The sequence below is a fragment of the Colias croceus genome, chromosome 10 (genome assembly GCF_905220415.1).
Source record: "Colias croceus chromosome 10, ilColCroc2.1".
Classification (NCBI taxonomy): Eukaryota; Metazoa; Arthropoda; class Insecta; order Lepidoptera; family Pieridae; genus Colias; species Colias croceus.
Genome location: NC_059546.1, coordinates 1,175,663 through 1,202,975, shown reverse-complemented (window position 1 = coordinate 1,202,975; position 27,313 = coordinate 1,175,663). Strand labels below are relative to the sequence as shown.

Sequence of the window (27,313 nt, the reverse complement as noted above, 5' to 3'; positions counted from 1 at the left end):
AGTGGACAAGTAACACATTTTTTAAAATGGTTGTTTAATACGATATTCGATGAATAAGTTTTAACTAAGGATTGAAAAATCGGCCCTAAAATAAATACATACATATACCTACTATTATTATCACATTAATGAAATATTAGAAAATATAAATTCTCTAACAATTAATAAATATTTTAAACATGAAAATTCAATCATGAATCTACAGCATGTTTTAAATATTAATGATTTATAAATATATCATAAGATATATTGTACTAATCTATACGACATAACTGCCTTCATATAAATGTTATATAGTATATCTATCTTTATTTATAATGCTCATTTGCATTGATAAAAATTATCGTTCAACTTCAGTTTAATCTTAAGGTAATAAAATGCTTTTGTTAAGGAAAACGGATCATAGATTTTAAGAGAAAAACGTTATAATTTGTAGAATAGTGTATTCTATATTGACTTTGACCTATTAAACTTCTAAAGATATAGCCCTGTGATAGACAGCCTCTTCAAAGGCTAAGTAATATCTTGAGAACTCTACGATTGATGCCTTGCCAACTCTATGATCTCGGTGGTCTAATGAATTTCTTTTATATTAGTAAATGATTATTATTAATATTCATACATTATTAAAAGAGGATAATAATATTATTGATGTCCCACAACACATTAAAGTTCTCTAAAGGGCATCTGCGTGTTTGACTTGTGTCCCCACGTAAGCCTTCCAAAGGGCCGGGTACCTTCCTTACGATTGTACCCGTGTATTATTAAAATTGATGATAAAATTTGTAATTGATGTGAGTTTAGAGAAAGAGAAAAATATTTTTAGTTATCAATAAATTAATTATAGATATATTAGCAATGTATGTAAGCATGTATATCGATTTGCAACATTTTAAACTGAATATAATAGCTTTTAATACCTTTTTCCTATATTGTTACAATATCATAATTACTACAGTATGCGTTGTTTAGACAAGTAAAACATACAACAGACATGACAGTTGTATAGATAAATATATTTGCTTAGAGATTTTATAGAACTTGACCCATTTTGTAGTAATTTAACCAAAATGATAAAAATATTAAATGTGAAGATTTTTATAATAAATTCTTAACAATACAAATAATATGAAATGCATTTTTTTACTACACATTATATTTCTGTATCAACTTTCCAAGTTAGTTTGCACCTTTATTCAAATACACCTTCCGATGGAAAAATAACATCAGGAAAAAACAATAAAAAAGACAATACCTATATCTAATAGCAGTATCACATTATTTAACCCCTTCGAGGTACAATAGAAATCTTTAAACCATCCAACATCAAACCTTACATATTGTATGATGATAAGCATGAAAAGACACGTCCATCGGAAAGTCATTTGTGAATAAAGTTGCAAGAACACCCATGTCAAAAAACATTCAATTTTAAGCTATTGCATAGCTTTTATCGCGAGCCTTGAGCGCGGGGACCGAATCGAGAAATTCCGTAACGAAAAAACCTCACGCTCCCCACTCCGACGGGCGGTGGTGTGGCTTGAAGGCATAGCATGCAATAGTCCTAGACCGCAGCAGTCCCTGAGTGCCACGTCTTTTTTCCTAATTTTGCAAATCAAATCATTTCTTTAAAAATACAATCCCCCAAATAACTTTTCTAAAAAACGAAATTCCACCTTAAAATTACATCACCTTCTTGCAATCCCTAAGTTTATCGCCCAAGAATTTCTTCTTAATATTAACCATAACGCAGACTCCCTTGCTCATGATACTAGTTAAACTAGAGGAGAGGTTGAGAAGAGAAGCAAGAATGGCGAATAATCCGGGAATAGCGACATTGGCACAAGAGGCCACGCTTCTATAGACCTCGCGGTCGGATACTTGCAAGCTGCGGTAGTTATCTATGCGACCGACGTCTACGCGGCTTATTTGTTTGTACTGGAATTAAATTGGTGTCTTAGTGTTGCTATTGGTGGTATAAAGGATGTAGACTGTATGGGTATCGAAAATGTTGTGAATTTTGAATGTGTTCAAAAATTTAGAGGTATGTGGATGTTTTATTACTTTTTAATATGCAGTCTGTATTCCTTTCTTATAACTGGAGATGTTATTGAGGAGGGATCATCATTCGAGAAAAAACACACTATGTCATTTTATTTTCGATATCTATACAGTGATATTAATAGGATTACAAAAACTATAGAATCTAAGTATAATAAATCATTTTCAATTTTTCGATTCTCTATCTTTATTTAATTATTAATATATGCTTTTATATATTATGAACAAATCAAAGACAATAAATTTACAAAAGTGTATTAAAAAATGTGAACAAATTATTTCAAGAATTGACTATTAAAATGTTGAATTCTAATCATACGATTTATTAATTAGTGTCTCATTTAGATTGTAAAAATGTATTTCTTACCTGTGTATCAGAAATGATGAGTGGTTTGTCCATCACAATCCATGTAACAACTTCTTGACACATGGGCGTGGTCAGCGAGCCGTGGTAAGTGTAAAACGATTGTGGCTCTGGGCTGAACAAGCGGCTACAGGAAATTTATAGTTTAGGAAATTTCACTTTTTTACTTCTTACAGGGGGCTTCTAACATTCAAGTTTTAGAAATAAAAAAAATATGAATGATGAAAATGATAACGGGTATATCAGTTGTAAACTAAGGTTGTATATAATGACGAGTTTATTTGTTATGATGATGAAAAATCAGATGAGAAGGATGATGATGATGACGACGACGAAAACGACGATGACGGTGATGATGATGCTGTTGAATTTAAGAACTATGATAAATGATATTAAATAAGTCACAAATCAACACTTACGTAAGATCAATAACAGCGGTGTTGGGATACTGAGCATGCCTTTCAACCAACTTTGTGAAGAATCGGTCGATTTCTCCCAAAGCATATTCACTCGCGCCACCGCTGCTCACCTGTGAGATAGTTTAGTTTGTCGGTTATTTTTTAGATGCTGTAATTAAACTTCAATTATTATACCTGTGAGATATAGGGCCGAAAAATAATGTCACTGAGGCTGGACAGAAACAAATATAAATGAAAACGATGAGTCCTTATTCTTCAAATATTAGACATAGTGGTACTTTACCTGACAAAGAATAGCAAGAACCGCTAATCCATCCGGTCTTTGGAGAGCCTCATCAACAGTCAGTCCGGTCTTGACGTGGACCATGTGGATTTCCAATGGATATCTAGATTCAAAATCAAAGAAACATTAGAAGATACGCTGTACTGTACTAGGATCTATAAATTTCAAAGAATAACAACAGATTTTGTTCATCTACACTGTCCAATGCGTATTTTATAAAATATTGAAGATTGCGTTTTTGTATTTTATAAAAAAAGTAAAAGTGCAAAAAAAAAAATCGAACTGACTTTTTAATCTATTAAATCCAATTGTTAAAAACATAAACCTTAATGAGATTCTGTCAATTATTCCATGTATCATACTCACTTCATGCCATCTATAGCGTGTTCTGAGAGCCAATGCAAGTGGAATTGCAGGAAGCTGTAGTTGCCTCTTAGAGGGCCACCCGATACCAATGGTGCTGGTTCATCTTCTACCAGCATCCATTTCACTGAAAAAGTGCTGTATTTAAGAACTCCATTTTTGTCCAATATGACAAAAACAATAGCTTTTAACAGAAGTTCTATTTTATTTTGTAAAGTAAATTTGAAATGTGATTGGACAGAAATGTCTTAAAAATATTTAGTTAAGCCCAGACCAATGGGCTGTTTCTAAGGCTGTCTCTTAAGAGATATTTGTTTCATATAACAGATACAATATTTTTCTACATTTTTCTTCATTCATATTTCTGTTTTTTGTTGATATTTATATAAGGGCACCAACAAAAATGTATTAAAGCAAACAACCATCATGTTCAGGTAACTTACAAGTATGGCCATTATTCAGAGCAGACACATTAGCACTGCCATACCCTCTGAAGGCTAGAGGACCTCGGATGTGCAGACCCATGTGATCCACCAGCGCACTGCGTGTCATGATGTTGATGGGGGATTGTCGCTTGCCTTCGTTGCATTGGCCTGGCCAGCGTGTTTCGTCTGGTGGGATTGAGTTGTTGGGGTAAATTAAGTAACGAGAAAGACTTATAACAGATCTAGAAGAAAGAAGTTTCTCAATAGGCGGATAACCCAGCCAAACTTCTTGAACTTTTTCGATTGTATTTATTTATTATATAAATAAACTCAAATTTATTGTGTTATAGCCAAATCATTTGTTTCGGTGTCGTCGGGGTAAAAAATTAGGCTAAAAGTAAAGTAGGCCTAGTAAGAATAAGAAGTTAAACACTTTCGGATTTTTTGTATTTTTTATCGAAATTAGAAATGTCAATATTTGGCCAGATTTTTGGCCATATTTTGCTTATTTGAGCATACAGTAAAATCAGTTTGCAATAGGCAATTCTTTTATCGGAGTATCATAAAGATGTAGTAATTCATATTTACTAAAATTCCCATTTTTTATATAATGCTATCGGTTAATTATATTTGCAATATTTATATTAAAGTACATTGAATCTTGGTAATGTTAATATTTTGATAAGGAAGGTTCTTAAGATTATGTTTATTGGCTCATATTTATGTATGATTTAGATTTTTGTTTGATAAAATAAGAGGAAAACACGTTTTGAAGGAATTTATTATGAATTTTATATGTTAATTGTGTGCCACCATTTTGAACATGACAATCCGCCTGTAATACATTACCAATTTACTATTATATAAGTATCTATAATGAGCAAATGATAACAAGTGATAACTTCAAACTTGACTTGCAACATTTACAAATACATACAAAAATGCTCATAAAATAAAAACTACTCGGCCTATCCGACTAAAATTTAAGCATCGAACAAAAAAAGAATCACGTAAATCGGTTCAGAAACCTCGGAGTAATCGGTGTACATACATAAAAAAAAACATACCGGTCGAATTGATAACCTCCTCCTTTTTTTTGAAGTCGGGTAATAAAATACTATTACATTCGAAAAGCTACCCTCTTTCTCGCACAAGCGAATAAAACCTTAATTTACATTATCGTAAGCGGCTTATAGTCTTTAAGAGTATCTTACATCTATAAATGAACCAATTTCTTTATTAGCAGAAAAATACATCTAATACATGACCAACAATTGATAATAATTATTTTTAGACCTATAAGTAACCTGTCTTCAAGTTGTCAGAACTGGACTAAAAAATGGTACCAACCGATAGGCAAAAGCTATCAAATAAAAAAAGAATCATCATAATCGATTCACCCAGTCGAAAGTTCTGAGGTAACAGACCATCAAAATGATGAAATACAGTCGACTTGAGAACTTCCTTTTTGAAGCCGATGAATAGAATATGTGATTGATACGGATACGGATATATTAGTTAGTTACTAGTTCTTTAGTAACTCCTAGTTCAAGTAGGTAGACCCTTTAAGTCTTGTTTAAGTATGTAACTACTAGCGGTCCGCCCCGGCTTCGCCCGTGGTACATGTTTACGTTTTCTCTTCATAAGAACCATCCTCGTACTTCAAGAAATGTAATAAAAAAAGAATTAACGAAATCGGTTCAGTTGTTCTCGAGTTATGCGCTTACCAACACATTTTGCGATTCATTTTTATATTATAGACTAGCGGTCCGCCCCGGCTTCGCCCGTGGTACATATTTACGTTTTATCTACATAAGAACCATCCTCGTAATAAAAAAAGAATTATCGAAATCGGTCCGTTCACGCGTGATGCCATGACCAAGGAAAACGGGTTTCATTTTATATATATATATATATATATATATATATAGATTAATCGATAATACCTAGTTCAACTAGTATAATAAAGAAGCGATTATAGCCTAGTATTTGTATAAGACGTATACAGGAAGGAGTGGGAAGGCAATTCAAATCTAAATTGTATGTTGACATCGTGACCTATATTTGAATCCGCAGCTTTAATTGGATTTACCTCTCATTTCAACCTCTCTAACTTCAAACGGAGTGTTAACTCTTATATATAAGGTTACCTCTTATACTCTTTATATGTTTTAATATACATCTATAATATCTAGAAAATATAATCCCTACTAGGTCCCCTACTTTAGTAATGTTATAAATGCTAAAGTAACTCTGTCTGTCTGTCTGTTACGCTTTCCCGCTTAAAGCTCTCAACCGATTTTGATGAAATTTGGCACAGACAATCTTTAGACCCTGAGAAAGAATATAAGCTACCTACCTTTTATTGCGAAATATGTACCACGGGCGAAGCCGGGGACCGCTAGTGTACAAATAAAATAACTCCGTGTATTGAAAGCAGATGTTGCTCGACGTATAAACGGTTAACATTATGATTTTGAAGTATAAGATGTTCGACGAATATCCTACTTTGAATAACACCTCACTTGGGAGCTTTTAAGTTTTAACTTATTTGCGTTCTTACGCGTAAGATAAAGTATCTACATAGTTCGACACGCTGATCCTCTTACATAATATTATATTGATATCAAATCCAAGAAAGCTTTAAACAACTTATTTATTCCAAGAAAGTGTTATTTATAAAAGATGATCGAACATTATAAAGAAAACTAAGAGAGTTATTATATATCTTCTAAGATATTCAATATTTTTGGTTTTCTATCTAGATTCTATTTTATAGGTTAAAAAAGACATTTCTAAAAGTTGTAAGTAATAAAGACCGACGTTAACTTTAAAGAAATAACTTATTTATGTTACGATACCAAGTTTCTACGTTCATTTGAATCTTTTTACGCTCCTTGTTAAGTATTCAACAAAAAAGGTAAAATATAAAATAAGAATACATAACAAATAAATTGCAGTTATTCATCATTTTCAACACCACATTGGCATTTTGTGTGTGTGAATACTTGATTTAAAAATGTCTAGATAAAAATATATATAAAAATATATACTTACAGTCGTAGGACCACTCTTCGCCATATGTCGCACCTGAAGGAGAAACAAATATTAATAATGTTTTTCAAGAGGAGATGTTATGAAAATGTTTTACGATATGATAAAAATACTTGTTTATAACTAGGTATGTTTAAAATCAAGGAAATAACATTTAATTCAAATATTTTAAAACTTTATTGGCCTATTACTTATCGAAGATAATGTATCTTGTATTTTTGGCATCATGTAATTTAAAAATAGGTTTTCTTTAAAAATTTCCCTTTCCTTCTCTCCAGTGCTCTACAATACAATACAATGGGAAATGGCTAGTTGGCTGATTAGTTATGACGGATTCTTATTAATAAAAGTCTCACTAATATCGGTCAAATCGTTCATGGGCGATCAATATTATAAACAAATTCACTGCAAAACTGTAGCAGCTTTCATTATGAACTTTCGTAGTGGTAAAAATATGCTATTTGTCACAATAAATGAACTATGCAGAACTATTTAACAGCTGTTAAACTTCTTCTTAATTACCTAAATAATCTAATTTTTATTGGGTAACTTTGCCAAAGTTATCTCCCGTATAAAGAAAATCTTCTCCCCGTATGTTTTGTTATAATATATCGATCTCAACACCTCTCCTGCATCACAACAGAATTGTGAAGCCGACCTTATTTAGCCTTTGTTCTCAGCTCGAACAAAAGCTGTCCAAAGAAAGCCCACATAATTTATTCATAAGCCTGGCTTCCTTCAAGAAATGAAAACGAAACCTTGTGAAGCCGTATCTATGTACATATTAATTTTTAATACATAACTGAATATCTGGATGAGTAAAGGATTTATACAAATTTTTTGTTCTTTGGTATTATGCAGCATTAAGTTAGAATTACTTCGCGTGTATGTTTATGTGTTGTTTTAATCTAATTAAATCAAAATAAATATTATCGCTTACTTTTCCTTTTAAAAATATTTTTTTAACAATAAAAACCTTTTATTATTGATGATTTTTTGTGTCGTCCTGAGGATGTCTTTTTTTAAGGATAAGATAATATTTTAAATGCATTTAGAAAGCTTTTAGATTAAAGGTAAAAAAATGGGTAGGTATAAGATACATTGCGTTATATTATTTTCCAGCTTGTTTATTTGATTTAACGAGCATAAATTATAAAAAAAAAATAAAAAATGTGTACGTGAACTAGTTGTACACATGTAAGAAGTGTAACTTCTTTATTACCTTATTTTTCAAAAAATAATTTACTTATGCAACTTTACAGAAATACGTCGAATCACGCGTGGTAGGGATAAGAAAAAGATGGCGCGTAATGAAAAAATGTTACACTAAATTTTTTCCAACCCCGATAAAGAAGTTTCACTTGAATAAAAGTATTTATTAGATTTACAATATTTTATTATTGGTTTTATTCGTATTTTATATTACCGTTTTGGTAATAATACAAAATATTATATTATCTGGATGTTCTAATAAAAGATATGAATGGAATTTTTCAGTAGTTCCGACATTTTGTTACGTGCCTTTATTTAAAGATTAAATATTTGAGCTCATGACAAGTTTTAAACAATAATATTTATGTTTATTGGATAATAAATAAATGTTTTACATTATTTCATCATTTTTTTATGGTTACCTTACAACCAATCCCATAGATTTATAAATATTGTTTAGTAGTAGCAGAATGTAGACACTTCCAATTTTGATAAAGTTATAACAGACGAACAATAATATAAAATTAAGGGCTGATTTTCAATCGTTGGTTTACCCCATTGAGCCCCAAGCGGCCCGATCGGTCCCAGACACAATAGATTTTCTATTGTGTCTGTGGTTCCGGGGCCTGAGTTACTACAACTTATTCATCGAATAACGTATTAAACTACCATTTCAAAAATGTATTCTAATTGTCTGTATTTGACAGTTTACAGGTGACATTTTAAAATGTCCGTGTAATTTACTGTACTATATTGGACGGATAAATTTTAACCAAAGATTGAAAAATCGGCCCTAATTCAAATAAAGGTTTTACTGACAAAATATGAAAAAAATCAACATGATATAATATTTAAAATATCAGGAATTTTAATTACTTTTATCTGTCCATCTTCAATAACAATCTATCTAGATGTTAATCTTTCACGAAAAAAAGTTCGCGTCTAAAAGAGAGATAGTATGAAGTTATGATTAGCCATTTTTAGCTTATGCGAGTGCAGCCGCGGGCTTTAGCTAGTATTAAATAAGAAGTAAAATTTATTTAGTATTCAATAGATTTGTTATGGTATTAAACTTTTCTTATTAACATTTTAATTTTGCACGGTTTTCAACTAGTATTGCCTACAACTAATTCCTCTAGTGATAAAGATAAATTTAATTGGATATCCTACTTTATGAAAGTTTTTTTATTTTTTGATAAAAAATAAAGAAGGTACCTAAATACTAATTTTATAATCGAATTGAGGTATTATTGTGTTTAATATTTGTTTCATGCTCGCATTGGATACTTTATAAATAATTAATGTACAATATAAAAGAAAAGGAACTTTTTTCTTTGTAACTTAAACTTTGAACTTAATTATCTATTTCGCCAGTATTAAGTTGCATTAGTCCTCACCTATATATTTTTTAGCAGGTTAAGGATGAGTGTCTAGTTTAGAAAGATTTATTTAATCGTCCATAATCGCCGCATAATGAATGCAAGTCTTTGAACGTGACCGTTATCAATGCCGTAGCTTTCGTATGATTATCAAAATGAACCCATGACCTTGTCGAGCCTATTCTACAAGGTCATGGGTTCGGTACCAATTGAGCTAATTTCTTGTTGCCGTTATTTACAATGCAGATTTGCTTAGATACTCTTGCGATATTTTCTTTTAGCTATATGTACGGCTGAAACAAGCAAATATGTACTTAATCTAGTACCTAGCTACTTCAAAATTATATACCTATATATAGAGAAAATTATTAAAATGGTATTGGCATATTTATGATGGTTACTTTGCTGAACACTTTCTTTTGTTTTTTTAACGAAACGAACTGAAACATTGTAATAGGTAATATTAATGTATTTAGTTTAAATAAGGTTATTGTTCTTATTTATGAGTTATGAAACAGATTTAATTCGAGGGAAACATTGAGTTTAAAGGTACATTAAAACTTTAAAAAATATTTCCCTTTCATTAGAAAAAACCTAATATTTTGGAAAAATAGCATAAGTAACTGATATATTATTTTCAATTTATTGGTTTCGATTTATTTATTGTAAACCGATTCAGTATTAAAAATGTCTCAAAATTATTTGGGCGGCTTTGGGCTTTTCGGAATTCTAAAAGCTAAGCTTTATGTTTAAATATTAATAAAAAAATTAAAATAATTTTACGATACAATTAAAATAAAAACACCATAACAGTCCGATGTATTCCACAAACTTAAAATTTAATTAAAATAATCACTCAATTAATTCGTTCACCATTTTAATAAATCCACCACGAAAAAACTTACCGACGAAACAGATAAACAAAATCACAAACGCCGACCACATTTTGAATCCCTAGTCCTTATAATTCCTAAACGAAAAGCACCTTTCCCGCCAAAATTCGCGCAACAACTACCGTTAAACGCGTGTCCTATATGTTTATATATACATATATTTTTATATATATCTCAGAGATCACACGTCAGTCCGTACTGCACTGGCGAATACTCTACAATACCGTGACACACGGACGCACAGTTCGATAAGCAAGATTCAGAGATATATTTTTTTGGTGTTACTTTCTTTATGATGTCATTGATGTTATTTACGTATTTATGATTGTAATAAATAATTATGTAGATATGATCAGAGACAATCAATTTATTTATGTGGCTTTGTTCCACTCATCACTAATTTGTTTGTAAGTACTTATTTTTGGTAATCTTACAAAATATTCCATCATTTTTGTATTAAAAATACCTAACTGCTTTATTAGGTATATATTATTTTAGTTATTATTTATTTTAAATTTTTAAAATCGTAATGGCACTGTACCTTTCTCAAGCTGTTAACGAATCGTCTAGTAATAATAACATGCTAAATAATAATTGACATTGCAATTATTGTAATATATTTTCTTGTTCTAATACTTATCCATCATAGAGCTTGAGCTCTATGATGGATAAGTATATGAACTGTATTGATACGGTATATTTCTTTAATTTTATTGCACTTTTAAAAGAGAGAAAAAATGCAAACATTTACTTAGAGATTGCTTCAACTAAGAATAATATTATAATCTATTTAAAAACTTTAATTATAAGAAGGAAGTAATCAGGATACCTACTGGATTGAGTCAGAGAAATTATTAACGGAAATGAAAAATACTTTATTTTCATGTTGATAGATATCTATTGATGAAATGACGAATGTATATAAATACTCATTTAAAGATCTTTGATTTCGCAAACATTTTCAGATGTTTATCTCAATGTTTAAGATAATATTACTTTATAATTAAATACATGATAAGATAATAATAATTAAAAGAAATAAATATTATGAAAGTTAATTAAACTTAATCGAAAGACAGAAAGATTTCGTGTTAAAGACTTCGTGCACGTATGAAATATTAACTTAATTCAGCATTTTCGACAGTCTTTTTAATATTATATGTATAGATATGAAAAAAACTGTCAAAATGTAATGTATTTTAGATTATTTTATTATGTAGCTAAGAATTCAACAAATTTTCATAATAATTCACTAATTCTTAAAAGATAGAGCGAAAGAAGAACAATAATAATATACTTTTTATTTTAATTAAAAGCATATTTTTGAACTCTCACTCACTCGATTAAATTGTGCGTGTATGTATGAGATACAAATAGTACATAGGTACTTTTTATTATTTATTAGAAAATATTATTTATAGTATTACAATTAATATTACTCAACTCATTAAAAAATCTTACTCAGATAACAATAAATAACCCAGGAATTGATTAAATACATAGAAAAAGCTACCCGTCCACATTATATTATTTACATAATATAGGTTCTGTAGTTATATATTTATTTCTATTTGTTATGATTAAACTTATCAGTATCGTCTTATAAAGCATAACCGTCAAGAAAAAATACGTCATATGGACTTAATAACGGCTAGACACAATCACTACATTGTATAAAACAAACTCGCTTTCTCTGTCCTTATGTCCCTATGTCCCTTTGTATGCTTAAATCTTTAAAACTACGCAACGGATTTTGATGCGGTTTTTTTTAATAGATAGAGTGATTCAAGAGGAAGGTTTTAGTATATAATTTATTAGGTTTTAGACAAAGCGGGCGAAGCCGCGGGCGGTAAGCTAGTATATTATAATTAATAGTTTATACTTATATTCAATAATCCTTATTGTACGCAATATAATGTACATATTTCTGTCATGTATCGTAAAATTATTATCGGTCAGCGTGCTCATATACGACCTTTTATAACTGTATTGAATATTCATAATTAATAACACATAGATAAAAAAAAACTCACAGGAATTCGGTTCTAATTCACTTTTCCGACACTAATTTTCAACATAACACTATGTATAATTTATACACAACGCCTTCTACCAATTTAAATTCAATTATAAAGTTTTTTAATTTTCCGTCCGGCACACTTTGTGGTAATCATTGTTATTACCGGCCACTAAAATTAAATTATAATTATTAACTTATTAGTAATGTTTAGGTTAAAAAATTCCGTATAATATTTTTAATTTTAGAATTCTGTCTTTAATTTTTTTTAATTAAACCTACAACAAATTAAATACGCAAAGAAAAAAAATCATAGAAACATATTGGTTAATCTATGGCCATTTTTTCTAAGCTGTTTTAAATATGGAATGTATAAATGAAATAAAAAAAAACTACCAAAAAGTACGCCATTCTTGCCGTGTATGTGTCAAAAACTCATTGAGTGCGCCGCGCAGGTCATCTAATTTTCTAATAAAAATTCCTCAGAGGAAGCTGGCAACACCGACACGAGGTAATTTATTAAAATTAGCTAATTTGTTAAAGTATATTTTAAAATACTGTTTTTTTATGTATTTAGCGTACTTTCTGATAAATTAAATATCTAATAATTGATTTGTATAAAATGTAGGTATGTTACATCTGTTCACATTGTGATTTACCGTTTAAGACCAAATAATTTTGTTTATTAGAATACAATAATTAAAAACATTGGTGATTATTTTTTATTTTAATTACACATTTTTTTATTAATACAAAACACTTGATAAATGTAATACCTATAATAAATTATTTTAATCATAAATTATTCACAATATGTACAATGAATTATTTTGAGCTGGTTGGTTAGAAAAAAAATATTAAAAAGTTAAGCACGGGTTATGGCGGGAAGGGAGAACGATTAATTATTGTTTCAATTTTTTTTATCAGTGAACAATATTATTATGTGAAAACTAGTTACGAAACAATAGAACTTACTTTTTGTATTTTTAATTAGTGTAAATTACTTCGAAAACGTCGAATTTATAGTGTTATTTTGTTTCATGATATCTACTGAATGTGAGTACGAGGTAATCATTAGTATATTTCCAAATCAATCAATCTAAAAATCATTTTGGGACAATATTTTAATTCTTTTAAGTTTAAGTTTTTGTTATCTTTAAATCACAGGAAAGTTCATTAGATAATCTAGACTTTACGTATCATCACTACATAGTATAAAACAAAGTCGCTTTTTCTGTCCCTATATCCCTATGTTCTTATGTCCCTTTGTATGCTTAAATCTTTAAAACTACGCAACGGATTTTGATGCGGTTTTTTTTTAATACATAGAGTGATTCAAGAGGAAGGTTTTAATATATAATTTATTAGGTTTTAGACAAAGCGGGCGAAGCCGCGGGCGTTAAACTAGTAGTTATATATTATATCAGCTATTCTGACTCATACTGACTGGTTCCTTCACATAAATCGTTGCACCACGTATCATGTCATATTAATTATTAAATCAATCATGATTATAATCACAGGTAATTATCCCATATTTTATCACAAATTAAATATAAATTATTTGCAAAATGTTTTCCGTGATATCTATTTAACACGTCAAAGGATATGGCATGCATCAATTAATACAAAATATATTGATATGTGATGTTAAATGTTTAAAGAACAGATAAAAACTTTAATCCCCTATTTTAAGCTACTAGGGGATTGATTAAAAAAAAATATAATATATGTACATATTTGTTGGAGCCAGAATATACGAGGATTTTCAATACAAATTTCATATTTTTTACCTGTCCCTCATGCTTTCACCGTGAAAGCATGAGGGACAGGTAAAAAATACTTATCTTTGTCATTTCTTCATTATATTATATATTTTTTCATCTTGTAAGTTGTAACATTAAATGCAATTTAAGATAATATATTTGAAAGTTTTTAAATTAGGATTGGTTTAATGAGAAGCCTGATTTGTAAATGGAAAATAGTTCTGACCTGTTGAAAATTAAAAATTAAATAAATGCACGTGTCCAAAACATGATAGCCGACATATTTTATGCCTGCATTTAATATTGATAAATTTTGATTTATAACGTTTAGGTATAATTCTTTTAAAGATATTAAATGCTCGATAGATATATAAACGAAATTTTTGTATGGAAGCGGATTCGACCGGTGTGCTAACATTATCACTTTTTATTATACCTATTATCCTTATCGGATAAAAATAATATCGATTGCAATAAACTAATTATTTTAATTATTTATATACCTAAAGCTGAATTAACATATACTCTGGCTTCTTTTCTTTTAATAATATGTATATAATTAAATATATCTATGATCGTCTGCTATAGATATCTACGGTATAATATTTTCAAGTTATGTTATTGACCGATTTTGCAATAACTAAATACCTACAATTTGTATAGAGGTTAGGTATTTCTTTTGTTTATGCTAATTGTTGACTCCTAAGCTTAAAATTATTTTCGTGCGTCAAGCAAATCACCTGTAACCCTGTAACACAACTGCTACACGTGTTTAGGGGCGATGGTGACCATAACTTAACATTAGGAGGCCCACCTGTCCCTCCCCTCGATTGCTCTGTCTTCGCATATTATCAGAAGGTAACAAAACTGTAAAAACTGATATGATTATAAAAGCATCTTGCTGGCTCTTCTGTATAGAAACTGCTTTCCGAACTAGTGGTAAATAGTAAAATCGTCAGATTCAAAAGTGCTTCTAGACCAAGTTAAATTCAGTAAATAAATGTTAGATCGCCAGCTGTAAATAGATAAGGGATAAATAAAGGAGGTTTGTTATTCCTGACCCTTGAGAATTTTCGGCAATTATCCCCCCTAATTCCCTTCTGTCAGGATAAGCAAAGTTTGGTTATAAGACATACAATTTTCTTATAAAAATACGTATCTAATTTTGACTTTAATATTTGAGTAGATAGCTTTTTAGCTTTTTTATCAGCGATTTAGAATAAAATAGTTTTTTTTTTGTTTTTCATCATGAGTATTTCAATACCTAAATGACTTGCAATAAAAGCAAATCGCCCATTTCAGATACACCAGTTTTTTCAATAAATATATGTAGATATATAAAAAAAAATACTGAAGATTTTTCGAGTATACAACCACACACTAGGTGCGTTTTCATAGGCCCTTTGTCGTGTTGATTTATACTTTATATACTATGTACTATGTATATATTTATAAGGATATTAATAACGAATGATTCGATAAAAATTTCCATTTTTGGGTATGTTTCTAGGATTCGTTCTCTGAAATTTATAAAAAATAGTAAATACATATTTGGCAAAATTTTTCACTAGTAGAAAATATTGATTGTAGATAATAAACAATATTTTGCTGTCAGATAGTCCACCTAGCGAAGAAGACTGAAATATGTATAACATAAACTAAAGACCAATAGTTGTAGATAGCATTGAAAAATGTTGCAAGGAAACTCTTTTGAAAGTAGACGAAGTCGTCTGTATCGGCTAGTTACGTAAAGACGTTGATAAAAGCCCGCTAAGTCAATTAATCCAACACCGGTCAAGTGTATATGATCTCATTATGACGATTACCTGCACGCAATCTACGGGGATTAGCGAATAATCATATATTAGCCATATCAATAATTTCACGTGTGCTCGGTTTACGTGAAAATGATTCATTATATTTGATAGTTACGAAAATTATAACTTTGTTTTGATCAATTTAACTATGTCGCAGTCAGTTCCGGTTCCTAATAAATAGCAGAAGCTTTTAAAATAAACAAACGTACGTATCTGTATTTTTTATGAACACGTCTTTGTGTTCATCATACAGAAAAAATAATAATCTCTTCAGTATTTATCGATTACTTGTAATTAATTAAACTAAGTACCGATTAGATTTTGAACGTCTATTATGTTTTGATATTTCGTTTCTTAGAATTGCCCTTTTGGCTGTTTAGTCTGGTGATAAGGATATTGACGTCATAATTAATAAAGCTGGGCCTAGATTTTGTTAGACTCAAAATAGGGCAGGGTCTTATAACGCGCCGAAAACTTATCTTCGGTTTGAGGATCTTATATACCTACTAAAAGGGCCAGGTTTTATTCCCACTACTAGAAAAGTTTTCAAACTTGCATATTATTAAGTATTGAAAAAAAAAATGTATGTATTTTTGATTATTTATTACTTTCTAAGGTCATCCCTTAATAATAAAATAATATAAACAACTGCATTCAACACGAAAATATTGATGTAACGTTAATAGATAATTTATCCTGTCATGGTAACAACTTAATTCTTCTTCCAAGACAATTTTCCGTCATTTTAAACATAAAAGTTGATAGATCGACAATTTCTATTTATAACTTTATTAATTCATCGAATAAATCGGATGTAATATAAATAATTGTTTAGCCAGTTGCATTGACCGTGATATCCAATATATGACTTGTATTGAAGTAGGAAGAGAATAGCCATTGATTTCTACTACACGAGCCATAGATTAACTCTGCAGATACGGTACGGTAAGGAAAAAATTGTTTTCTAGAAAAGTCGCTGCCTTTGGAAACTCTGCTAAATTGTTTGTCTAGTTCTAGTAGTAACACTTATGTATGAGACTTGGTTGAAAAAATATATTAATATGAGTTTAATCAAATAATCTTCTGAACTTTAAAAGAAGATATGAAAAGAGTATCTAATTAAACATTGCACAATTTTAAATTTCGTAGTAGCCTAATAAATGATGTAATTGATATAAGTATGATTATTAATTTGATTATAGCAATAGATTATAGAATCAGGATGTGATAATACCCACGTATAATACAGCTGTTATATATTTTTACAACTAATTCTTTTTATTATGTTATCATTAAGGTTTTACAGTTTCTAACATACATACTAGCTCTGCCCGTGACTTTGTTGGCATGGGCGTTGATAAGAAGGATTTTTAATATTTTTCATTCATATACCGCTTCTATTGATTGTCGTGATAAATATTGTCTGGATTTTATCAAGCTCATTTTATCAACCAAACGGACTGATCAACTTTATAGTATTATAAAATAAGTATTTATTAACTGTAACGGCAAACTTCGTCAATTGTTTTCATAGAGATAATATCATGTATATGATTGTTTTCCTTGTTTTTTTTAAGTTATGCATCTACGTTATAAATATTCTATGATAAAGGAGTGTTGAATAGGAACTGCTTATTTACAATGTCCCGTCTAGTTGTCACAAAAGGTCTAATAATAATAGATACAGTGAGAAAAGTAGGTCAAATGGTCTGTCCTAAGATAGTATTTGATTTATTTATTATGCGCTCATAGATTGCACACTTATCTACGATTATTATATATTACTAGGCCCTATTTTATTTATTTTATGTGCATTTGCTAAAGGATCTTGTAGTACCTTTTTTTATAGTGGGGAAATCTTCTAATTTCTAAAGATACCCACGGCCTCCGGGGAAGGAGGGTTATGTCGGATTCGTACCGACTAAAACCCCACTGTGTTCCGTCGAGCCACTGGTTAGAATTCTTCTGCGACCAGGATCTTGTAGTACCTAAGAATTAATAAACAAATTATGTATTTTAATTTTTATATGGATAAATGTGACGTTTGTTACTAAAATTATTTCCATTTGAATGATGAATGCATGATAAATATAATATATATATATTATTAATAATATATATTATGTATAACTAAAACCTTATAATATGCTCAATATGGTAAAATGATATCGCTTGCAATACGTGTGTTTGTTTACAAAGGACTGATAAACAATGTTTCTGCAACAGCATAGCATATCGAGACCTACAATCAAGTCAGATAAACAAAAACGTTTAATCAATATTTACTTTATAACACAATTTTCATCTAACATTCTATTTGATAAGTACCTAAATGACCATCAACGTCAATAATTTACCTATCTTGTGTATGGTTGCCTGGAAGAGATGGCTACGAAAGCCATCAGGCCGCCATTTGTGCATGTCTCTCTTTTGTATATGTTTATCTTTTTCCTATTTGTAATGGTGTACACTAAAGCGTTTTTATTCATTCATTCATTCAACGTCAAAATTTTCGCTTATATCAGAATATACAAATTTTTATCTTAAAGTAAAATTTTCATCAAATATTATCTAGTATATTCCGAAGTTCATGCAAACAGTGAAATGTAAATATAATTTTTCCATGATTACATCTCAAGTTCATAGACTTCAACATTTAAAATATTATGATAAGTGCCTTATCTACGTATGAGATAGTAGTGTTAAGTTGTCTCTAGGTAGCGAGTATTTTCTTTACATTTTATGTCTTTCATAAGATAAAGACTCATGGTGTAAAGAATCTCTTTTATGAAGACTCGAGTGAACATAGCTTCGTCTACTTATCAACGATATGCAGATAAATCATTATAAATTTTAATGATTCCACAGTAGAATTCCATTCCAAATTATTGATCGCAAGGAATTAATTTTGAGTTATCTTTAAATGTATCTACTATACTCAAAGGTGACTGATATAGTGATCTATCAACGCACAGCCCAAACCACTGGACGTATCGGGCTGAAATTTGGCATGCAGGTAGATGTTAGGACGTAGGCATTCGCTAAGAAAGGATTTCCCGAAATTCTTGCGGGAACGGGGAAGAACGGGGATGCACGGACAAAGTCGTGGGCGGAAGCTAGTAAATTAATGAACATGATCAGTAAAAATGAAGTTCATACACAACCTGGTTCCTCATTAGGTATTCCTAAAATTATCAACTTATACGAATATTATAAGATTAAAATCTCATCATACCATGTTACAATTCAGCACGCGAATACAATACCACAATTAAATACATATTACTTAATAGATAGCGTTATATTTACAAAGGAATTATGAATGCTAAAACCGACATTTTAACTTCACTTACGGTAGTGTGATAATGTCTTGATTTATATTTCAAAATGGCCAATTTTAAAGGTGACAATGATGAAGGAAGTGGTTCTTGGAGTTACGAAGAGGCATTCGAGTTGGCTGGTAAGGTTCAGTGTTCTGTATTATCTGTGTAATTATCTAATCATCAATCTGGAAAAAATAAGAAATATTTATTTGTTTGTTAGAAACAGACACATACAATAACTGATAAACACTTTTTAAACGTAAGTATATTGGAACGAAATGGAATATTGTTGTTAACCATTGAAGGATTCGCTTTGATAGCTTACAAATAAAAGCATACTAATATTATAAAGAGGAATGGTTTGTAATTATGTATGTATGTATGGTTTTCACGCATAAACTACTGGACGGATTTTGATGAAATTTGGCACAGACAATTTTTAGACCCTGAGAAAGAACATGGGCTTTTATTGCGAAATATGTACACGGGCGAAGCCGGGGCGGATCGCTAGTTTTTACTAATCGCACACATTGCAACAGTATATCCTTCAGAATATGATGTACTATTTCTATCTCCTAACGAAATCTTCCTCGTACTTAAATCCTGAATAACACCCACACCAAAATCCACCCTACTTATATCATATTTCCACCAATTTCAGGTCACGGCAGATACAATTACCTAGTACTTGTAACATGTTGTATCATAACAGTAGCCGTAGCGTTGGACATGTTTGGTTTTGGGATAGTAGTGGCTGCTGCCAGTTGTGATTTGAAACTTACCATTGGTCAAACGGGATTGCTTGTTGGATCGCCTTTTACTGGTAAAAGAATATATCTATTCTATCTATATAATATTAATCTATTATTTTAAGCCAAGTACTCACGTACCTGCCGAAGGGGCGATATTGGAACAATCTAAGTTGCACGGCAGTTGGAGCAATTTCAACTGTTCTTTAAATTTCCCCTGCTTGCTACACATCACAATTATTTTTATTTATTTATTTATTTCAGATTAATTTAATATCCATATATTTGTTAGTAAAATGGCCTTAAAAAACTATGTTAGTATTATAATTCTAGTTATAAGATAATATTTATAATTATTAAGGACCCAATTACGGGTGCAATTCTAAAATTGGCCCTGCTGCAGGTAGGTGAGTAGCAGGTTTTAGATTTAACAAGTTAACGTCAAACTGCTTTATGCATTGTTTATATTTGTCTTGATATTGATAATGTTGTGTTTTGCACATATTTTTGCTTTTTCGACCAGGAGAATTATAAATTGACTACTTTATCTGACAGATACTTATGGCCAGTTTATAAAAAAGTAAATGTATGTTGATTTGCGACTGAAGTTTTAAGGTAAGTATTATAACTTACCTTTACTACTACTATACTAACGTTAGTTACATTGGAGTGACCTTTTTTACCGCAGCCAATTTGAGATTTAATATTATCAGTGTCATAGTCATTTTGTAAATTTCAAATTAAAAGTTGTCTGAAATCTTCTCTAAAGTTTCAAATCAATGACGACGCGGTTGGCGCAGTGGTAAAGTAACTGCCTACTGAGCCGACGGTCCCGGGTTCGATCCCCGTTCAGGGCAAATATTTGTGTGATGAACTCAATTATTTGTTCTTGGGTCTGGGTGTTATTATCTATATAATACTAGCGGTCCGCCCCGGCTTCGCCCGTGGTACATATTAACGTTTTCTCTACATAAGAACCATCCTCGTACTTCAAGGAATATAATAAAAAAAGAATTATCGAAATCGGTTCAGCCGTTCTCGAGTTATGGAATTACAACGAAAAGTGGCATTGATTTTTATATATTAAGAGAAGATGTATTTATTGAATATTATATTTATTGTCGCCTAGTACCCACAACACAAGCCTTAATTGAGCTTACTGTGGGACTAGGTCGATTTGTGTAATAATGTCCTATAATATTTATTATTATTATAATGTTTTCAGGTCTCCTCTTTGCGTACTTCTGGGGTTATTACGCAGACACTCGCGGTAGGCGACAAGCTTTACTCGTGTCTACTTCAGTTGGCTTTATCTTTGGGGCTCTCACCAGCTTCGCTATATCATGGGAAATGATGCTCGTAACCAAGATCATTTGCTCCAGCTTGTAAGACTTGTAGTTTACTTATAATTTAAAACCTGAAAAATAATTATGAATGTTAAATTTGAAGTTGTTAGTAAGTTTTCCTGGGTTATCATGAAGTCATGGTGCTAGACGACCTATACTTCTACGACCTAACATTTTTCCACTGTTCCTTGAGATTCAATTATCTGCTGGATCTAATGTTGATATAGAAATTACTTTTTCCGATTTTTTTTAGTTTGATGGCATCCCAAACAATTATTATAACATATCTTGGAGAGAGCACTAGAAGCAAAAATCGGAATCAATTTATATTCATAATGGTGTCCATGAATTTAGGAGCAGAAGTTATATCTTTTGGTGAGTTTTTTTTGTTTGTTTATCTTTTCAGAAGTTATCCCCGGAAAAGATAAACGTAATATGTTAATCTTTCAGCTTATTATGGATATTTCCTGAATTCTAATATATTTGGAAGTTTAGTAATGTATGATTATTCATTTAATTTTAGGTTTAATTTCAAACACTTATTCATCTATACTATCTATACGTTTTCATATTATAAAGCTGCAGAGTTTGTTTGTTTGAACGCGCTAATCTCAGGATCTACTGGTCCGATTTGAAAAAATTATTTCGGTGTTAGATAGCCTATTTATCGAGGAAAGCTATACGCTTTACCTATAACATCACGTTAAGACCAACAAGAGCAGAGCACTGCGGGTAAAACCGAAGGGCACAGCTAGTTGATGTCTATTTCTCATTTATTTTATTGCATAAAATTATCAGTTACAATAAACAAAACAACCATGCTTTAAAATTGTTCAATCATTCCGAAACCAGATTAAGGATATTTTGTCCAAACCATGTTAACTTTTCAATCCAAACCTATTCTTACAACTAAGAATTTGTTTCCAGGTCTGGCCTATTTCATTCTACCATTAACATTCGCCTATCAATTATTCTCCTTGCCTATAATTTTCAATTCCTGGAGGTTCTATACCTTTTTATTAGCAACTCCACTAGGATTGGGAGCATTATTTTTATGTTTCCTTTATGAGAGTCCTAAATTTTTGGCTGAAAAAAGTGGGGAAGAAGCAATTAACGTTTTAAAGAAAATATTTGTTTTTAATGGCGGCGATGAAGTAAATTTTCCGGTGAGTGACTTTTTTAAAGTTTTCAGATGAAGAAATAAATACAGTTTAGTATAGTTGAAAATATGATAATGTGAGATTTAAAATTAATAATATTTTGATTTAAATATGCAATGGTTATTTAATAGTTCAGAAATGAAAGTAAAGTTATGTCTGAAATAGTTTTATGATTTAAATTTCAGTTATAACTCTAATGATCCATATTTTGCATGCTTTTCTAGTTTCAAGTAAGAAACCACGAGTACACTAAATAAGAAGTTATTGTCACCTTCTTGAACCGAAGTTAATTTCTAACAATACTGTTATAATTAAGTATCCTATGTGCTTTTAAGATTTTTATGAATATTTACTCTCTAAATAATCTTCTTATTAGGTAAAATCCCTCCACCTGTACTCAAACATACAAAACAAATCGTTCTGCAGTTCGTTCACTACTCAAGCGTCCCCTCTATTCACTCCCCCCTTATTGTGGAGGACCATGCAATTGTTCTTCTTACTGGCTTTGGTTTGTTCTATGTAAGTTTTTATTAAGATACTTATCTCCAAATTTTTCTACATTAAGTGTGAGATGTTTTTTTTTAATTTATGATTTATTAACGAATTTTGAACGGGATTTATTCATAATATTATTTTATTTATTTAACCAGACGCACGTTGAACACTTCGAGTGTAGTAACGAGGAGCCTTGTTTCTTTCAGAATATCTATAGGCTAATATTTTTAAAAAAGAAAAAATTTTTTTTGGTCAAATGTGTTTTACTAAAGTCTAGGATTAACTTTAGTGAAACACATTTGGTCAGGATCTATTTTTTGTATATTCGTTAATAAATACGATTTAAATCGGTTTACGGAATTTTGTGTGTAACAATTTTGTAAGCATTGAAGTTTGCTGTTGTGTTATAGTAGGTGTGATATTATTGCACATCACTGTTGACTTGTAATGGACTCAAGCTACTTATCCGATTTTGAACACTAAACTGTATTATTCCTGAGTGCCCTATACTTTACTATTTTAAAGTGAAAATTTTATTACATCGTCTCAAACTTTTTGGTCTGTGTAGCGCATGTCACGTGACGCACGATACGTACGATAATTATCGTACAAATACGATAATTTTTAGTTAGATGTCTATAGTGTGAAAAAAAGTTTCACTTTTACCGTGGTTTCATAAAACCACACAACATTTTTTTTATTGTTAACCACGAACCGGGGCAACTGGCTAGTTATTTCATCAAATTGTCAAAATATGTAGGTATAATCGTAATAATTTTATACCTTTTATATATATACTACTTTTCTAGCAGATATGTGTACTATGTTATAGTACGTCAATATATCATTGAACATTATTGTATTGTTTTCAATATTTGTATAGGTTTAGCCAACATAATATCATAATAGAAATTACACCTGGGCCAAAAAGGAATGATTACGAAAACAAACATACAAATTTCATAGTGATAATAAATGCCTTTAGCAACAACAAAATAGGGAAATAATATTTGAATGATGAAAATATCAGCCGTTTTAATAGCCTAGACTTTTTATAAAATGGCGCCCTTCAATAAACTGAATTTATTGATTGTACCTTCTTGACTTTCAATAAAGATTTTTATATTTTCAGAAATAATGCATTTATAATGTGGTTTCCGACGATGGTGGACATATTTTTCAATTCAATGTTTTCAGGAAAAGAGATTGAATTGTCTTTCTGTGATAGCATAAGAAATGTTACGGATTCTCAAAAGGTTGAGAATGTTGAGAAAGTAAGTTGAAGTCAAAAGAGTCATATTTTGGATTTTCGAAAAGAAATTAATCTTACTTATATTATGCTTTAAAAGTAATTATGCGTATTGATACGATGTATCTGACAAAAATGTATTTAAAATGTGGCAAAAATAATCATTATCATTATAATATATTTTTTTAGGTGGTTCTCATTAGGAAAATTTTTGGTAGTATTTTCACTTATAATACCACAAGAGCTTCAAAATTATCGGGTATTTTCCGATAGGTTCGTTGCAAACAAATGAAGGAGTCAAGTTTTTAGTCAAGGCTAAAAAATCACGAGCGCGAAGCGCGAGTGATTTTTCCTGAAAAACTTGACGACTTTATTTGTTTGCAGGGAACCTTGAGGGAAATGCCAGATAATTTTGAAGCTCGTGTGGTATTCGGGAGATTATTTTTCCGTCCCAAATGTCGGCCAATAATTTCACAATTGAATTATACCTGTCAGTTTGACGTCAACGACCAGAGAAAATTTTCAAAAAATTATCAGTATAATATCATGTAGGTTGTACCACGTGACGTCGAATGGTGCAATTCTATTGGTCGATATTTGGGTCGGAAAAATAAACTCAAACTCAAACTCAAACTCAAACATTTATTTATTCAATTAGACTACTATTTAGTAGCACTTTCGAATCGTCGTTACATAAGTATTTTTAACATTTACCACCGATTCGGAAAGCAGTATCTATGGAGAAGAATCGGCAAGAAATCAAACATATTTATTGTAGGTATGTCTCCGGATGATATTTTTCCTTTAAAATGGTTAATGTTACCTATAGATATAATTTTTATTGAGAAAAATTGTATCCATACTAATATTATAAATGCGAAAGTAACTCTGTCTGTCTGTTACTCAATCACACCTTAACTACTGAACCAATTTTTATGAAATTTGGTACAGAGATGTTTTGATACCCGAGAAAGGACATAGGCTACTTTTTACCCCGGGACATAGGATAGGTTTTATCCCGGAAATCCCACGGGAACGGGAACTATGCAACTATGCGTGTTTTTCTTTGACTGCGCGGGCGATGCCGCGGGTGGAAAGCTAGGAATACCTAAATAATGTCTGATTTTTTTCAGTTATGCACTGGAGTAATATCTGGAGAAACTTTATACTCCGGTGTGTTTGCGAGTTTATTTTTCGCGGTATTGAATCTCGTGGTAGCCAAGTTTGCCAAGTGGCGTCGTCTGGTTTTGATCACTTCTTTTTTTATATCTGCTATTAGTTGTTTAGTGGTATGTTTTGTTTTATTTGTATTTTATTTTGTTTATATAGAAAAAAAAAGTTTTTTTGTCTATTTAAATGATTTCCATACGTAAGTGTGAGTTTCCTGAGTTTTGGCATAAAGTAATTTGCATAAATAATGAAATTTTAAATTACTATGTTAATTGCATTTACAAGTTTTTAATTAATTAGTTAAAAAAATAATTTAATTTTTATTATAATAAACTATAGGACGTTATCTTTTAATTAACGTAGAATTTTCTTTGTATAATTGCGACCTATCAAATTATTCAAGAATATTTTGTAGTACATGAAAAAATCTGAAATAATTAATTAAAAAATTGCAGGTAGTTTTACAAAACGAACCGATAGCTAGCGTGGTATTTTTCACATTAATACAAATAACGGCTATTGGTCTGGGCAGTGTGTCCTCTTACTTCGTCGATGTCTATCCTACTACTTGCAGGTAGGATTTTTTTATATATACGTATATATATTATATATCTTTTTGTATTTATATGGTTATATTTCCTTAGAATTTTAATTGAAAATTTGTACAAGGGAAAATTATTCTTTAAATGAAATATAGAATAATAATTAAGTATTTATATACTTAATTATTATAAGAAGTATTTATATAATTCATTAGAAAAATTAGTAAAATATTTATTTCTAGTGGTCTAGCAACTAGTCTAGGTTTCATGTTCGCTCGCTTCGCTTCGCTAACGAGCGTGACTGTGATCGGAGCGACCATTGTTGGGAACTGCGAAACTATGTTTTATATATACGCAGCTTTGGGCGTTTGTAAGTATAAAAACTAATTATATATAAAAAAAAGACGTGTGGCACTCGGGGACTGCCGCAGTAAAGCTATTGCATGCTATGCCTTCAAGCCACACCTCCGCCGATTCGAGGTTTTTTCGTTACGGAATTTCTCGATTCGGTCCCCGCGCTCAAGGCCCGCGATAGAGGCTATGCAATAGCTTAATAAAATAATTATTGAAATCATTTAAGGGGAAAAATTTTGTTTGTGCTTAATGAGCTCGGAAAATACTGGAGCAATTATGATGTTTTAACAAATAGAAAGCTAATTTATTCCTCTGTGACAGTACTGTTTATAGGTGAATTTTTAATGATTTTGTACTTTTATAATAAACGGAATAATAATAATTTTTTGTTTTCAGCTGGCATTGTCGTGGCTTTATTACTGCCATCTGATCGTTCGAAGTAGATAATATATGTATACAAAAAATAGATATAAGTAAATTATATATTGTGTTTTATTTACATACCCTTTGGGATAATAATATGATTGTATTGTATATATTTTTGGGCACCGGAGGCAGATTTGGGACTATTTCAAAAACATTTTTGCAATAATTTTTTGGTTTAGTACTTATAAATATTTTTGGTCTAATGTGCTATTTTCAATATAATAATTATACAAACAATGTCTTATTGCGTCAGCACATAGGCATATGTATAGCATTTGCATTAAGTGCTGACACAAAATAGTTCAAATTATTAAAACTAGTTCAAAAAGAAACATGCGTTATATATTCCTTTCATTAAAAAAATTTCCAACATTAATTTTATCGTAATATAGGTACCTACAATTGTGGGTACAATAATAATTATATTTTTCAATGTGAACTAATTT

The 27,313-nt window shown here is 30.4% G+C and overlaps 1 protein-coding gene across 1 annotated transcript; it reads left to right on the top strand.

Moving 5' to 3' along the window:
• Positions 1 to 1,968: 1,968 nt before the first annotated feature.
• Positions 1,969 to 26,922, top strand: LOC123695058 (synaptic vesicle glycoprotein 2B-like). Its single transcript, XM_045640756.1, has 12 exons — positions 1,969 to 2,044; positions 19,457 to 19,513; positions 20,038 to 20,199; positions 21,351 to 21,510; positions 21,725 to 21,846; positions 22,399 to 22,637; positions 23,008 to 23,150; positions 24,259 to 24,400; positions 25,509 to 25,664; positions 26,001 to 26,119; positions 26,330 to 26,457; positions 26,838 to 26,922. The coding sequence occupies exons 1-12, from the start codon at positions 1,996 to 1,998 to the stop codon at positions 26,882 to 26,884; spliced, it is 1,524 nt and encodes a 507-aa protein (XP_045496712.1). The 5' UTR covers positions 1,969 to 1,995; the 3' UTR covers positions 26,885 to 26,922.
• Positions 26,923 to 27,313: the final 391 nt, after the last annotated feature.

Excerpts from the sequence above, each read along its gene's own strand:
- LOC123695058 (XM_045640756.1), top strand. The coding sequence starts at position 1,996 with ATGGGTATCGAAAATGTTGTGAATTTTGAATGTGTTCAAAAATTTAGA. Across the intron at positions 21,511-21,724 it reads AAGATCATTTGCTCCAGCTT|TTTGATGGCATCCCAAACAA; the intron begins GTAAGACTTGTA and ends GATTTTTTTTAG. Across the intron at positions 26,120-26,329 it reads GTCTATCCTACTACTTGCAG|TGGTCTAGCAACTAGTCTAG; the intron begins GTAGGATTTTTT and ends ATTTATTTCTAG.